The sequence below is a fragment of the Lissotriton helveticus genome, chromosome 10, assembly GCF_964261635.1.
Source record: "Lissotriton helveticus chromosome 10, aLisHel1.1, whole genome shotgun sequence".
NCBI classification, from domain to species: Eukaryota; Metazoa; Chordata; class Amphibia; order Caudata; family Salamandridae; genus Lissotriton; species Lissotriton helveticus.
This window is the reverse complement of record NC_136071.1, coordinates 1,128,187,408-1,128,203,661: the sequence shown is the minus strand read 5'-3', so window position 1 is coordinate 1,128,203,661 and position 16,254 is coordinate 1,128,187,408. Positions and strand designations below refer to the sequence as shown.

Genomic DNA, 16,254 nt, shown 5'->3' with positions numbered 1-16,254 from the left:
CAAAGATTCCTCTAATATATTTTCCATATTTACCTAAAATGTGATGTTGATGACTCCATGTACCAGAATTAATTAATTGTAATCAAATGGAGAGTGAGGAATTAGAGTAGCTAGTTTGTTTCCCCTGGGGATATGTCTTAATCAACAAGAGCTAGCTACTTGTAAGAATGTTATGTGTTTGTTAGGTCAAAACGATTGTTTTGGGGAAGGGGAAAAGAAAAAACAGTTTTTTATGAAGGCCCTCACCCACCAATCTAGTTGGTGGCATGCTTCATCATCGGGCCCCACCCAAGGCACCGAGTGTGCCTCGGGTGTGCTACGACGCCTGATTACAGCAGAGCTGGTTTTGTAAAGTGAGTGTGCAGTGAGATGACATGAGTGAGGTTAAAAAAGCTGTCCTAGAGGTCCCAGTTAAAGTTTTATTGCTGGGCCATAGGCAGAATTAAAAACAAGGCTTTCAGACGTGGTTGGAGAGACTTATGGTCTCTCACGTCCTGTGTGGTCAATTAGTTTCAGCCAGGCCTTGGTAAGAAACTGGCTTTCTTCAGGACCTATGTGTGATAGGGTGAATAAGGGGCAACGTGTAATGAGCACCTTATGTGTAGCACTCGCTAAGGTGCTAAATGTGTAAGAGGAGGTTTTCCTCTCAATTTGTACTTATATTTTCAAAGGACAAACATCATGAGTTTCGGGCGTGGATCCACAATTATAGACCTTTTTGACCTTTATAGACCTTTTTGAATAATTCGCTGGATCGGCTGTTGCACCTTTAGTTCATCCGCCTCGAGCTCCATCGACTCAAGTCACCTCACTGCACACTCACTTTACAAAACCAGCTCCTCTGTAAACAGGCGTTGTAGCACACCCGAGGCACACTCGGTGCCTTGGGTGGGGCCCGATGATGAAGCATGCCACCAACTAGGTTGGTGGGTGAGGGACTTCATAAAAAACAAATCATTTTTTCTTTTCCCCTTCCCCAAAACAATCGTTTTGACCTAACAGACACATAACATTCTTACAAGTAGCAAGCTCTTGTTGATTAAGACCAGAATGAATTAGCTCAGCCAAATTAAGTGCCAACATACATGAAGATCTTTGAGTGGGGCCAGGAGATAGTGAAGAATTGCATTCATGTGTTTCGTCATCATTGTTATTGTCTCTTGCGGAAAGTGTGGTAATAATAAGAAAGTCACTGAGAGGAACTCTGGAATGAGTGATGCAAAAGTGAGCACGGACATGTAATGAAATGCAAAACAGGTGTAGTTTGTTTAAATTAAAATAATGAATATCCTTTATATTTTAGTTCAATACACACAACATAGGTTTGCTATGTAACAGCAGTAGCACTTGCACTATTCAAGGTGAACACTTTGTTTTCTATACACACTTTAGGGGGTTTAGTTCAGCCTCCTTCAGCCATTGGTTTGAAACATTGTCAATCACATCTTGGATCAGCCCTACTGAGTTTTTTAAGCTCACCTTCTTTTTACTGTCTGCTTGGGTGTATCCTTCCATCTTCATTTAAATACATGGTGGACTAATGCACACTTGAAAAATTGAACTTTGTCAAAACACATTTATTTATTATTCTCATCCATGCTTTATCTACACGAAGCAATGATTTTTGTAATTGTTGGTCACTGCAGCAAGCATTGTAATTGCTTTTTTCACCAAGTGCATGCTTCAAACCTGTTAGCTTTGCTGATGCTTGTTTTAATAAGCAGTGAGAAAGAAAACATCAATAGAAACAAACTGTGTCTGCTCTGATTTCCCCATGTAACTTTTATAACTATTTCGAGAACCTTCCTTGTGATAACGGTCCACCCTCCCTTGATTGATCGATCCTCATCAAACAACCTCAAGGTGCTTTACAGAATTATTATTGACATTTTGCAGCAAATACTTGACAAGGAGGGAGAGTTAAATATATTCACAATCAGCTCTAAAATAGAGAGTGCACTGTAACCCTAACAACACCTCTCCATTATGAAAGTCCTAATGTATCCGTCATTAGCCCCCCTTCCGCCCAATGTCTAAGTCTCATCCCCCCAGATGCTGAAATGGGTACCAAGGAATAGACCAATGTAATCAGGGTTTTAAATAAGCAGGAGCTGGGGGTCCTGAAGCACATTTTAGATTTATAAAGGAGGCTGGTAACTGTAATGAAAAGCTGCTACCAGGAGACGTTTGTCGTTCTCAATAGACACTAGTCCTTTTTCAACACATCTGTAGTGGCTGTTTGGAATTTCAATTAACATGTCACTAAATCACATATAAATGTTCTGCTATTAAAGTAGGACACATGGCATAAAAGATTCGATAAGCATTTCAGAGAATTTGCCAGTTTTTAGTGTTGACATATACAAAACCTCATTCTGAAGTCAAAACAAAGACAGTGGCAGAGGTCACACACAATCATTTCCTCCTTGATAGTATTAACTTTGTTTTGTAATAAGTTATGTTGTTGGCTTACATGGTGCTAGGTAGAAGAGATGCAAAACAAAAAAATACTATAAGTTTGTTTATATGGATTATAAAATAGAAATTGTACATGCTGGGTTAACAACAAGCTACATATACACTAACTAGTACCTTATTCAAAGACGTTACTCCTTAGTCACTGAATAAAGCCCAATATTGAGTAATCACTTTTAGTCCCTTCTCGAGTAATATTCAGTTCTGTCCCTAGAAGTCCTGTACGGACTTTATCATAGATACTATTAGACAATATTATAAGCATGTATAGAAAACGCGAACTGTATTGTATCCTATTTTGCCCACTTTTTTTTGCAAGATGACTTGTGTATATGGATACATAAAATGAAACGTTTGGCTATTTGTGCAACAAGCATTGGCATTGCCAATAGGTCTCGCTTGTGGGTCTTTCGTTCTCTGCCAGACAACGCACACCGGATCCCCAGCACTAATCAAGTTATTTCCGTATTCAAGAATCTGAACTATTCATTTCAATATTATGTGCTTTCTCGGTTTTTCCCCCTCGCAATCACCAAGATAATTAGACATTTTGCACTTTATAATGAAATGATTGCAGCCTCAATCTGTGAGAAATGGGGAATTGACTGTTCTTCATTGTACTGTGGAGTGGATGGAAATGTGTGTGTGCGGGAGGGGGGTAGAGAGAGGGGGTGAAAGAGAGACACAGGAAGGGAAAGGTGGAGAGAAAGAAGCAGAGGGGGAGATAGGGGGGTAAGAGGAAAGAAAGAAAGAAAGAAAGAAGGAAAGAAAGAAAGAAAGAAAGAAAGAAGGAAAGAAAGAAAGAAAGAGGAAGGAAGGAAAGAAGGATGGAAAGAAATAAAAAAGAAAGGAAGAAAGAAAACGAGAGAAAGGAAGAAAGAAAGAATGAAAGAAAAAGAAAAAGAGAAAGGAAGAAAGAAAGAAGAGAAAGAAAGAAATAAAGGGGAAAGAAAGAAAGAAAGAAGACAGAAAGAAAAAAGGAAGGCAGGAAGGAAGAAAGAAAACGAGAGAAAGGAAGAAAGAGAGAATGAAAGAAAAAGAAAAAGAGAAAGGAAGAAAGAAAGTAAGAAGAGAGAAAGGAAGAAAGAAATGAAGGAAGAAACGAACAAAGGAAGGAAGAATGAAAGAAAGAAGGGAAGAATGAAAGAAAGAACGAAAGAAAGAAAGCAAGGAAGGAAGAAAGAACGAAAGAAAGAAAGGAAGGAAGAAAGAAAGGGGAGGGAGGGGAAAAAAGCGAGCGAGAGGAAGGAGAGATAGGTGGAGTAAGAGAAACATACAGGGGCGTGGGGAGGGGTGCTTTGGCTTTCTCCATTGCTCTGGGAAGTGCATGTAAATCTGTATGACAGAGAAAGAGGCAGAAAGGATTAAACATAAAGGTGGGAGATAGAGGACAGGAGAGAACAAGAACGAAAGACAGGCCAAAGCAGGGTGAAGGATTCGAGCATGAAAAACAAGGCAGCGCTGGGAGGGGGGCTGGGCACGAAGGAAGGAGAAATGTGAGTCACGGCGGCCGTGAAGTGTGAAGCAGATCCCTTTGAAGCTCTCGGAGGCAGGAGCAAATGGTAAGGGGAGCTAAAAACAAGAGCGGCCGGGAAGCGGCCAGGAAACTAAGTACGGCCGGCCACATAATTAGGGGAGGAGAAGTGTGGCAGGCAGATGTGCGGCCTGGTGAGGGGGCGGGAATGCGAGCCTGGTGGGGGCAGGCGGATTACGGAGATGCTCGTGCTTGTGTGGTCACGTGACCCGCTTTGTGGCCACGTGACCTCACATGCACTGTGAAGAAACGCCAGTGGTTTCACTAGCCGATCGAGCACTTGAATTCGATCCTATCCATTCCTGCGGAATGGGACAGGCTCGACCTAAAAACGGAAGTGGGTTACAAACCATGATTCATCGGAATGATGTCATGTATGTGAATAATTCTTTACAATGCACAGGAATTAGATCATCCGTGTATTCCAGCCTCTTGCTATGCAATTAGCTTTTGATCTCTGAGAATCTCCTTCAATAATAAAACCAAACTGTCCAGTCGGCAGTATACCCATGAACAATTAAGACAACACTATAATTCTGTATAATTAGCGTTCCATTTCTTTGTGGACATCACTAAAACAATATATAACCCCACGCCCGCATATAAAATGTGCTATTGTATAGCAATTACAAAAAGAATTAAAAGCTGCATTAAAATCACTACTACTGACTGAGATGCCTAATGTACATTGTTTACCTTGAAATATCGTACACAGTACCACATTTTCTACTTAGTGCTTTCAAGAGGAACTTTTCTCTAATTAAAATATACCTTACATGCCACACTAAGCCTAACAAATCCATATTATATGAAAGAGAAGTGTGTATAACCAATGTATTATGGTCTAATAATGCTATCTCAGTGTGGGAAGGGACTATGGAGAAGAAGCCTCCAGTGGGTTATAAAGCATCACCCTCCCACCCCCACCCACACACACACTAAACCGTGGCTATAAGTAACATAGTGTACTCTGTACATCTGTATACACGGTTCATGCCATGGCATCTTTTTATATGTATTTTACTCAAATAAATATTTAACGGAACATAGGATGGAAAGGGTTAGTTACATTTGTGCAGTAAGGAAAAATTAATTTGGGAATATTGGGAGAGTTGTTTGCCTGTTTGAAGCTATTTAACATGTGCTCAGTAATGTAGTGATCAGTGCATTTCTCTTGTCAAATGTGCTACATTGTTGTAATATCAAGGAATTTGCACTGTAGTAATAAGTGGATGAATGGGAGTTTATTAGTACAGTTGCACTGTTTATTGGGCTACATTTATTTTCCCTGCCATACAATTCCACCAACAAAAAATAATAAGTATATATATATATATATATATACATATATATATATATATAATTTATATATATATAAATAAATATATATGTATATATATATATACATACATACATATATATATATATATATATATATGTGTGTGTGTGTGTGTGTGTGTGTGTGTATATACTTTCCATTTTCATCATTCATACACCAAAGTTTTCGTTAGCCTAGTTAATGTTTTTGAAACATTGATTTGCTCACGCATTGATTCTTCTGGGGGTCTATAAGAGGCATGCCCCCTCTTGTAGTTGTAAGTAGGTAATAAGTGCTATTCAAGACCACGCGGCTCGTTAAATAGAAACGCATCTCCTGGAGGGATCTGAGCTGCAGGGGCCGCGCGCGCTGGGGCTCCCCGGCTCCCGCGCGCAGCCGCTCGCCCTCGTTGTGTGGGCGGGGCTCGGGTTGTTGTGTTCCTCCGGAGCTGGCAGCAGTGTTCCGGATTGAGCAGCTCAGTCACAGGAGGGGGGCCCGGGAAGCCACACACGCTCACTCCTGCCCGCCCCCACGCGCTCTCGCACACCGCCCGCTCGAGCGCAGCAGCCGCCGCCTCCGCCGGAGCAGCAAAACAAGCAGCCGAGGGGGGCCCGGGTCCCGCACGGGGGTGTGTCCTTCAGGAGAGGGGGCTCCCGCTGCACCCCGGCCGCGCCCAGCGCCTACCTGACCCCTCCGCTGCTCAAAGCCCACACGCGCTCCAGGATTTATTGCTCGGGACCTTTTAAACGGGACTGGAGTTTTATTTTTATTTTAGGGGTTTGTTGTTGTTTTTTTGCCCTTTTACGCGGCTCTTGCGAATGAGAAATGGCGTGCACGGGGAGCACTGAAGAGGAGCGCGGGGCCACCCCTGGCGCCTAGAAGCCGCCCGCGTGAGCTACCCCCGTGCAGGCTTTCCCCCACTTGACTGGATGGCATTTTACTGGGTCCTCCCTTTAAAGAAATGGCAAAGTGGAACATGCGCTCCCGGAGGACTGAATGCATCGCTTGAGCCTCCTTTTACACGGCTCGCAGGAGAGGACCCCCTCTGCAGGAATGTGTCACTGGAGCTTCTATTTGAACAAGTTTAATTGAGACTCATTTTAAAAGGAACCCATCGCTGGCTCTCCCCTGTAAACAAACAGGTCGCTGGAGCCCCACTGGAGAAACTGATCACAGGATCCCCCTTTTAAAGAAACGCATCACTCTCTTTAGGAAGATGAGCTGCATGGGACCTCTCCTTCTGAAGAAGAATCTGGACTAGAGACCCCCGCAGCTTTTCCAGAAAAATGTCAACGAAACTTCGCTTTATAGAAATTGTTTTCGTCTGACTTTCGGCCTCCTGTCCAAGAGGTCATCGAAGAACTCCTCGTGCCCCCTCTCGCTCTTTCTTGCTGACCCTTCAGTCTTAAAAATTGCTGAAATTTGTGGAAATTGGCAAGATCATCTATTTTTCCCAGATGCATAGCTGGGCGAGGGGCGTTTTGCTCCCCATGGGACCTGGTCTAACCCGTTTCTTGCATCCCTTCTTGAAGAGACACAGTAATCACTACGTTGTTATCTGACTGATTGGACAAGAGGGCGGAGGCAAGAGGCGCCCTTGATTATTGATCCTTGAAGCTCACCGACCTGATCAGTGTAAACAAACGGGTGTTGTAAGCTCTGAGTCGGGAGAGGGAAGGTTGTAGAAAGGTGTAGGGTAGGAACTGGAGTCTCGTCATCAGGGCAGTGATTATATTTTTAAAACACATTCTCCTCACCTTAAACGCCTGGCAGTATTGATTGGTGGCACGGTCCAGAGCTCGCTGGCTGTGATCATTGCAAGTGAGTACTAGTGGATAGCCCTCCCCGATGTTGTGGGTCTTTGCACAGGTTGGAAGTTACTAGTTTCAAGTCCATATTCACTCCTCTTCCCAACCTTTGGTCTCCAATCCAGAACATTGAGTTGTAGGATTTCCAAAACTTTATTTTCAGATTCTTCAATTACGGTGGGCTTAGTTACCAAGCCCTATACGTCACAGGGCTTACTTGCACCACTCTTGTCCTTCTCATATCCATTCATTGTAACCCATCATTAGATAACTGGGCTCTAAGTTGCATCTACCTTTAATGAAGTTTGATGTTTCAGTAACCCAGTGGCCCTAGGTGCACCTCCTCCGGACAGTGGCTGTTAAATATACCTACCCAACTCAGGTCTGCTGGTATTTTTTACATATATCCAGGAGTTATCCCTACATACACTGCAGATTGTCATATTCACATACATGGCTGCTTTCCCAGAGTCAGACTTCCAGCTGTGCCATCAGTGCAAAGAGTTATGTAGCGGATCCTCTGCCCCTACCTCATCAGGCTCATCATCATCCTCCTGCTCGTCATCTTCTGGTACCTGCTTGCTCCCTGTCCGGCGCCGGTCTCTACACGTACTGCCCTGCCTTCACGCCTTCTGTCGGCAGTGCTTAGAGGGCCAGCGTAGTCCTGGTGAGCCCCTCCACTGCCCTGCCTGTGACTGTCCAGAGCCTGCCATGGACAGCACCGCCTTCCTACATCTCAGCAGCCTCTTGGATGCTGTTGAGGAGCAGCAAAATAACGGCCGCAGTGGAACGAATGGAAGCAGTGGCCGCCAGCAACATCATCGTGGTGGCGGTGGATCACTGCTTCGACGAACTCCGGGACCCAGCCCTACTGGTACACGCTGCAGCTCGTGTGATGAAGGGACAGGAGCAAGCTCCCACTGCCTGGACTGCCAGGAGAACCTATGTGCAAGTTGTGTGCGTGCCCACCAGCGTGTGCGCTTGACAAAGGACCATTTCATCGTTGAGCGTTTCCCACAAACATCTTCTGCCATTGTTGGACATGAGGCACCAACTTCAACCAACAGCCCGGCTGGCTCCTCTGTGTCCACTGCCACATCCACTTCTCACAACAACCACCATCAGCAGGCAACACCTGTTTCTCAGCTATCTCAGGCCTTCCTCCATCACCTGCAGTCACCATCTTTCAGCATCCTCTTCTCTGATAGGACCACCTACTGTCAGCAGCACGATGATGAGGTAGGTGCTCAGTCTACCTGCTTAGTTTTGTCTGCTTTGGTCTCCAACCTGTTTGAATTTCTGTGAAGTAATTTTTTGCTATTTAAAATAGGTGTAATATTACCATTGACTATATGGGCGATTGGTCTCCAGATAAGATTTTTGAAGTGGTAATTTATCCTTTTTATGAACTAAGGAAGTTGTCAATAAGCATTGTTTTTAGGTCTGATAAATGAAAATGCTCATTTAGAGGTATACCTTGTCTCGTGGCACCAGGATAGCTCTGAAGCTCTGTAAACGTAGTGTCTTGACTTAACTAGACTTAATATTTTTGTTTGTAGCCTACGCTTTCCTTGTAGTTGGTGATGCTTCAAAGATGTCCTTCCGGATTATTTGAAGATTATCTACCGTTCTAGTGCAACTATGTTCCTCATTTGGAACTATCTTGCTAGTTCGAGATGGCAGCCCAGAAGGCTGATTTGAGACATAGCATATTTTTTATGACAGTCGGGAGGTTCTGGATAAGAGTTTGAAGTTGAGATTTAATTAACCAATTTTGGAACTTGTGAGTGAGCAAGCATTTGATTTCTAAGCAATTGGAATACATATCAGTGGAAAATCACACTTTCCTTCATAGTTAGCAAATCTTGTTTATGAAAAAGTTTATTTTTTTTAATCCTCTAAAAGGAGATTATAGGCTATCTGAAATTTGATAACTTGGAAAGCAACAAAAATAGCTATCAGATGTGAAGGTCTCTCTCCCAATGACATTTTCAATAGCTCGAATTTGTGGTGGACTCTTGTTGACCATGCAATTGCAGTTAATGTAATGTTACACATTAGATTAATATAATAGTTTAAAAGTCAAAGTGGGACACAATAAAAATTGAGTATTCTGATCTTGAAATCAATTAGCGTGATCAATTTTTTTATGGTCATTATGTAAATACTCCTTTAGAAATTCACCTAAATGTTTCATTTTTTTAATATATATTTGTAGATCGTTGTTGCATAATTGTGTTTTTTCACTTTTTGCAGGATGTAAAATTGGTTTGCATAATTTTATAGAAACGTATTGTAGAAATGTCTTGCGTATGTGGCAATTTTGAGAGCAGCACGAACGGCTAATTTGTTTTGTGTGCTTGTAAATTTTTGGGGCTAATTATATTATTAATATATATTGTTTGAAAATATCCAAAGCGTTTGACTCTTTGCAGAGGTATTTTAAAATATATTTGTCCTTGGTAAGACAGTACTCCTCCCCCTTTTAAGTATTGAGTCATTGATACCCTTGACCTAGTTCCATCTGCAGGATTGGAGGTAACTGGTAGAAGCTAGATGCAGACCCTTTATCAGCTTGGGGATATTGCGGATATGTCACTGTACGGTAATTTATATTCAGAGATGTGTCGGCCTTTCTTACTCTGTTATGGCAAAGACCTGCTGGGCTCACCTCTGTCAGACTGGCTAGTTCTCTCACTTTGAAAGGAACATATTTGGATGTTTGGCATCCCTCTGCTAGGGCCACATTGCTATAGCAACTTGTGTCTTTTAGGGCAGTATGACAATAATACCTGCTTTCTAGGGCTCCATTAAACAATGATATGGCCACCCACCCAAGGTGGTTTCAAGACAGAAGAGAACCCGACCGCCACCAGTGCAGGATGGGTGCAGGGGATGCTTGGGAACCCTATGGTTTACTGAGCAGCAGATTATGAAAGAGAGGATTTTATGAAGCATTGGTTGTCCAAACTCTCATTGTCCAAGTGTTTGAGCAAATAATATGCTGTAGAAGATGAGGCCCTTATACTTCCTGAGCTTCCCTTGGCAAAGAAAGCAGTGAGAGCAAGCTCCTCATAGATGCCGTGCCTTGGATAGAGGTCCTCTTTCTATCCATGATATTTTCACAGAACTGAGTCCTGTCTGTGAAGCCTGTCTTTTAGGCGAGCGGTTCAGTCTAGCTCATTCTGTTTTGTTGCTATCACTATAGCTGTAATGGCTTCCAAATCTGTTCATGTATTTATAGTCTTTGCTTGCTCACCCAAACTACAATTAAAGGAAGTCCAAGAAATATTAAAGCTTTACTTTTATACTGCATTTCCTTGCCCAGTATTAGTTAACTAGTGAGCCCTGTGTGAGGGCGCACCTGTAGGCCAGAGGTTGAATCCTGGGGTGTTTCCCCTTGAGTGTTGATTGACAAGGAGGAAAGTGACAAACCCTTTGTGCTGCCTCATAGGCAACAAAGGCCACCAGTAACTTGAGTGTACCTTTTTAAAAAAAAAATTATTTTTATTTATGTATATGACTGCCCTGGGTTCTCTTTTAACCACTGCACTGCTTCTTTGGTTCTTTGATGGGTGCCATTCATTACATAAACTATCATTGGTCTAGCCTACCACCCTTCCATACTCTCCGCCAGTATCTTCTTTCGTCCAGAGCCACACCACCTTTCTGGGAAGGGGGGGGGTCATTTTCATCTTATTGAGACTTATTTGATTTTGGTTTTCCAAATACTGTGGGCTGTACATTCTGTGGGACCAAATCAAAACATTTCTAGATGGGAGCGGGTCTCTTGTTCTACTAATGAGACCTCATAGTATCCAGCCTCGCTTTGGAGATCTTGACCTCCCTAATGGCAAAAACACAAGCCCATGAAATAAGGTGAAATGGAGACCAGAGAAGAATAATGCTTTTAGTCTGAGCTGACACACTGACAGGGCTGGTTTGACTAGACACTTGTGTCTCAGGAAGGTATTGAGACTGGCGCCCCGTTTCCAGTATAAGATTGTATCCACCTTGGATGGATGGAAAGGTTTTTGTATAGCGCAATATCACCGCCAGGTCTCAAAGCGCTTTGCATTGGGAACCCGTCCTGGTTTTTCCCTGTGAGATAGCCCCTACTGGGTATCCCCAAGGTGAAAGCCAGGCATCCCGCCGCGGGGGACCGTAGTGGAGATTAAGCAAGTTATTGCCCAGAGTTGCAGAGTGTGAACCTGTGATTCGAGTAGGCACCGAAGCGAGAATTACCGAGTCCGTGGACATTTTGGGCTGAAGACCCTGCCGCGTCGGGAATTGAACCCTGGTCCCGGGTCTGATCTCAGCGTCCGGGTCTGCCTCCTCTAACCAGTGAGCCACACTTCTCCTTAGGAGGTTGTATCTTTTGTACTTACTGAAAGCAACTGTGTGAAAATGTATACATCATATAAGTCCACTTGTAGGTTCATCAACTCTTGGCTTGAAGGTCCCAAAGACCTCCAAACTGCCTTGAGTTTTAGAAATTTAAAAGGAACCGGGGCTACTTTCTGTGCCCATTATTAACCTAACATGCGGCACCTCAGGATTGATATTCTTCTGTATCGTGGTAGGTTACCAAAATCATATCCATTTTGGAGAGACCACTGTAGAGAAATGCCTTACGGATACTTGCCTCCGATTCCCTGACTACTCATTAATGACCCATAACCACTCTGCTTCTGAGTACATTATTATTTATATTTGGGGAGTTCTGTCTGTACTGATGTGCAGGAGAAACCTACATGAGGGATGAACCCAGTATATTCACTGCCGAGTGTCTGTCTCTTGGCTCACCATGAGTCTGACGAGCTAAGGGATGGTGTGGCACAATATGAGAGCCATCCTTGGGCGCAAGATGTTCACCCGCCCCCTTTCTGGTTGGAGTACGACACACATGAAGGTTGTGTGGACTTATCCTAAGCATCTTGACCAAACTGTCCACCGTAGAATCTAGTGGCGTAGTTCTTGTATTTATGTTGCAAGCCTACTCGTGTGTTATTTGCAGAGCACCAAGGCCTGGAAGGATGCATGCTCTGTTGTATAGTTACAAAGCTGGTACATCTTGTTATATTTGAAGTATACATGGTCTGTTATGGTGAGCCGTGCTCGAGTTGACAGCATTTGCTTAGCAATCCCCTGCACGACCCATTAGCCAGGAGGTGGTGTAAATCGCAGGCAGTACTTTATACAATAACAGCTTAACCTAACCTAGAAATGTAAACATCCACTTGGACGATGTTGTTGTAAAACACTAACCTGGTCCCTCGTCTGCAGTAGCAGGCCACTTTTTAAAGAACTTGTTTGGCCTGATCTTGAATGTAAAGGCACATGCTGAAGCTACTGCTGTTGATAGAAGCATGGCCCGTTCAGTACCTTGTAACCTGTTTTGTTGGGAGGGAGGGGGTGACTGAGAAGTGGTGTATATAAAAGGAAGTTGTCTATTTTACTAAAACACAATTGCTAGTATTTAAAAAAATCTCAGCCATTTGTGGCTGAAGTGTGAGCAATTTTCCTCAATTTATTTGCTGCTACAGAAAACACAGGTGATTGAGTTTATAATATATAATCAAGTTTGTTCTTTAATTTCCTAAGAGACATTTCACTGTAATAGGGCCGGAACATGGGCTAATGGCTTGAGTTCCAAATCTGTACTTAAACCAGAGCACGGCTTGGGTACAGCAAACCACTTGATGGCTTGCTTTTGGTTGAACTAGGAAATTGTGTGTTTTCGAATTCCATATTGTGCAAAGGTTGTACCTGTTGAACAAATGGAGCTTTTCCATTGTGTGCTGTTCTTGTAACTTGTTGGGAATCGCGCAAAACAATGATTATGTAATAGTGTGCCTCTGACTTGGCTCCATCTTCCGCATTCAAAATGTAGATAGATGTTTAGTTCTTGCAGCGTTAAACAGAAATAGTACAACATCTGTTTGCTGTTCTTATCGATGGAAATTGGAGTAAAAGTGACTTGCTAAACAAGCAGTTATACGAGAAAACTAAAGTGGGGAAACGTTATTGCTATTTTACAGGTGCACAGTTTGAGCATGATATGGCACCAGGTGCCTGGTTGGTCAATCGTATTGACAAAAATCTGGTCTGTTAATAGAGGATTTATTAATAAACATGAAGTAGGCATTATGTTTTAAAAATAATGCCAAAGTTAAACTGATTCCCAACTTTTCTCGGACAATTAAAACGAGTTACACTCGGGTATTTAACGGAAATATATCTTATTTAAAGTGCTGAACAAAGTTTTAAAAAAAATCTGCTGCAAGCATTGTGACAAGCGCTCAGTGGAACATGTGCACAAAGTAACACAAATGTAAAGTTTATGCTGTAAGTGATCTCTGACCGTTCATCGTGTGAAAATCGGACATGTAGTCCATTGCATGATCGTACTTAATAGCTGTTATTTAAAGCTCTTTAAAATGTCAAAACATCAGTTGTAAGAAAATACGGATACACTTGCAGTGTAGCCTTGACTTGCATCCACTGCCAGGAACATTTTTGCCTTTAAAAATCCTTCTGAAAAAGGTGTTTACATATTTCATTATGCTCGTGGGCTAGTCAAACCTAATTTTTGTATGCTTTCCTTTTGAAATATTGCGAATTTCAAACATTTTAATTGAGCCTTAATGAGGCACTTCGGGTGTTCTGGTCAATAATTTTGTGTTAGTGAGCCTAAAAATGCAAAATTGTGAAGAGATGCTGTGTTTTTAGATGTGTGCTCTCATTCTTGGATAGATTTTGTTTTTGGTTTGGTTGTCACAGGCTGTGAGCATTGTTGGTAGCAAAGGCAGGATTCATTTCCTAAAAGATAATGCCATTCGAGAAATTAAAGTTCTCCCAAGATGAGCAAAGGAATTGCATTTTTGTGAGCTCAGTTAGCTTTTGTATTTATTTATTTTTCTGTATTTTTTTGTTATTTCATTGAGCTATTGACGTTCTTTTTCTTGACTACCTCATAATAGAATTTAGGCTTTTGAACATCCAGGTGCGGACTGTTGACAGTATAGGTAAGGTCGATGCGAAAGTGCAGTTTGCTTGCTGAGTCTGCATCCAGATTTCCACGGTTGCCCGCACTGAACAATTATTTTAGTGAAACGCGTGACAAAAACAAACGGCGAGGTGACTCGTCATCGGTTACTAGAATGTTCGTTCTTTTCTGCTCAATGGAAACACGACAGAGGATGCCGAAATGCCAATTTTTTAAATAATTGTTTCTCTCTGGCTACAAAACATCGGGTGCAGGCTGTAATCATGCGGCGTTTTTCAGCTCTTGCGCGCGGTTGAAAATGTGAAGTGGAAAATGATAGTGTTCGTCTGAGGGGCACGTGGCTTGGTTTGTGTACATTCGTGTACTGAAGAGTTATGCTCATGCAGTGAGGTCTACACCATAACAGCACTGTATCGTTTTTATTAGTATCGAGATTAAAAAAACAACGTTTTATTTTGGCAATTGGTGCTGTTGAAAATGTAGTTTATTTAATGGTTTGTTAATGAGTTAAAAAAAAAAACCAGACTTGCCCGAATACAAAAGTGTTTTTCTAAAAAAATAAATGAGTGAAATAAAAAGAAGTTATATTTTGTTACCTAACAGCTAAACTACTTGTTATGTTGTAACACTTTATACGCAGCCGGATCTCTGAGATAGATTGATAACTTTGCCTGAATGTAAAATGTCCAGCATGAAAGCAAACGGACACGTGTTTGTGCTGAGCACATCATGTTGTCACTAAGTGTTAGCCGGGATGCCTGCTTTGCAGTGACAACACGTATTGCGCTCTTGTAGCTGGAAGAGATTTGTTTTGTACATTTTTTCTAAGTGTTTTTCTGGTTGTTTCGAAATGTGACAGAATTAGTTGACTCATAACGATAGTCCTGCTACTCCAGGATTTATAATTCGTTTGCACTTGATTGGTACAATCGAATAACGTGCATCTTATTGCTTACCACCATTGCTTTATTGTACATTTCATCCTCTGCCCTGAGTTCAGGTAGAGCACAAAAAGGTCTACATTGTAAATGTATTTTTTTTTCTTTTTGCGAATTTTGCAATGTCTATTTTTTTGTAGAATGCCTCGGGATCAAGTTTATTTGTTTGTCCACTGAGTGGAGTGGAAGATTTTACAGTTGTAGTCTCTTTGCTCTGGTGATTCACCCACTGATAGGAGCTAAAAAATCCATGCTCAAAAAATGGTTAACAAAAAAAATAACTGGAAAAATTACGGTTCTCAGAAGTACACACATTAACCTAGCTCTGCATGTTTTTGTTGATGATCTAACCCCATTTGTCAAAAAGCAGGCAATTTAAAACTCTTTATAACTAGATACATTCCATTTACTTCTTTATTCAAAAACTGTAGGGAAAAAACACATTTGTGTGTCCCCCCGTTCCCTAAACAGGAACAGTTTTCCTATACTGATAGTTTTCCTATTTAAATTTACGTCCTCACAAGTGCTGATGCATTCTTTCCAAATCTTCTACCGCTAACAATTGATGCATACATGGAATAAAATGAATACTGGTTTGCCAGCTTCCTGTGTTGCAGCTCGATACATATTTCTGTGAAAAACATGGGCTGAAATGGGCAAACATATGACAAAAACTATTTTTCATGGAACTAAACCGTATTTAAATCCAAATAAAGTGGTGGTCTGAACATTTACTCCACTTTCACATTAAGTACTTTCTCAGATTGATTAGCACTTTTTTCTTTCTTTTAGCATAAATGTAATGCCTGCAGTTGAGTGCAGAATGGAGAGCACATGATCAATTAATAATCCTATTTACCACTTATAGTGCTTACACCACAAAGTGAATTGACAGCTGCCTCTTGCATAACACTTGTAAATATTACCCCAACTCAACAGCATTTTTACTACTTAATGACCACCAAGACAATGCTGTTCAAAGTATCCAGAAAACTCTGGGGGGGTTCACGGGGAGGGGGGCAGGCAAAGTTCAACTTTGTTGAGCGGATTGTATCTATTCCCACTTGTACATGTGAGGTTTAAGGTGTTAGAAATTTTTTTTAAATCTATAAATGCTGAGTAAACATTGCAAGGATTTGCGCCTGTGACTTTGATATTATGCTCATATTTCC

General features: G+C 41.9%; 1 protein-coding gene across 1 annotated transcript in view; it reads left to right on the top strand.

The window, feature by feature from the left end:
• Positions 1-5,785: 5,785 nt before the first annotated feature.
• TRIM71 (tripartite motif containing 71) overlaps positions 5,786-16,254 on the top strand; it is a 314,764-nt gene continuing 304,295 nt past the window's right edge. The window contains exon 1 of the mRNA XM_078663925.1: positions 5,786-8,374. Coding sequence (XP_078520051.1) covers positions 7,589-8,374 — 786 coding nt within the window. The 5' untranslated portion in view covers positions 5,786-7,588. The remainder of the gene's footprint in view (positions 8,375-16,254) is intronic.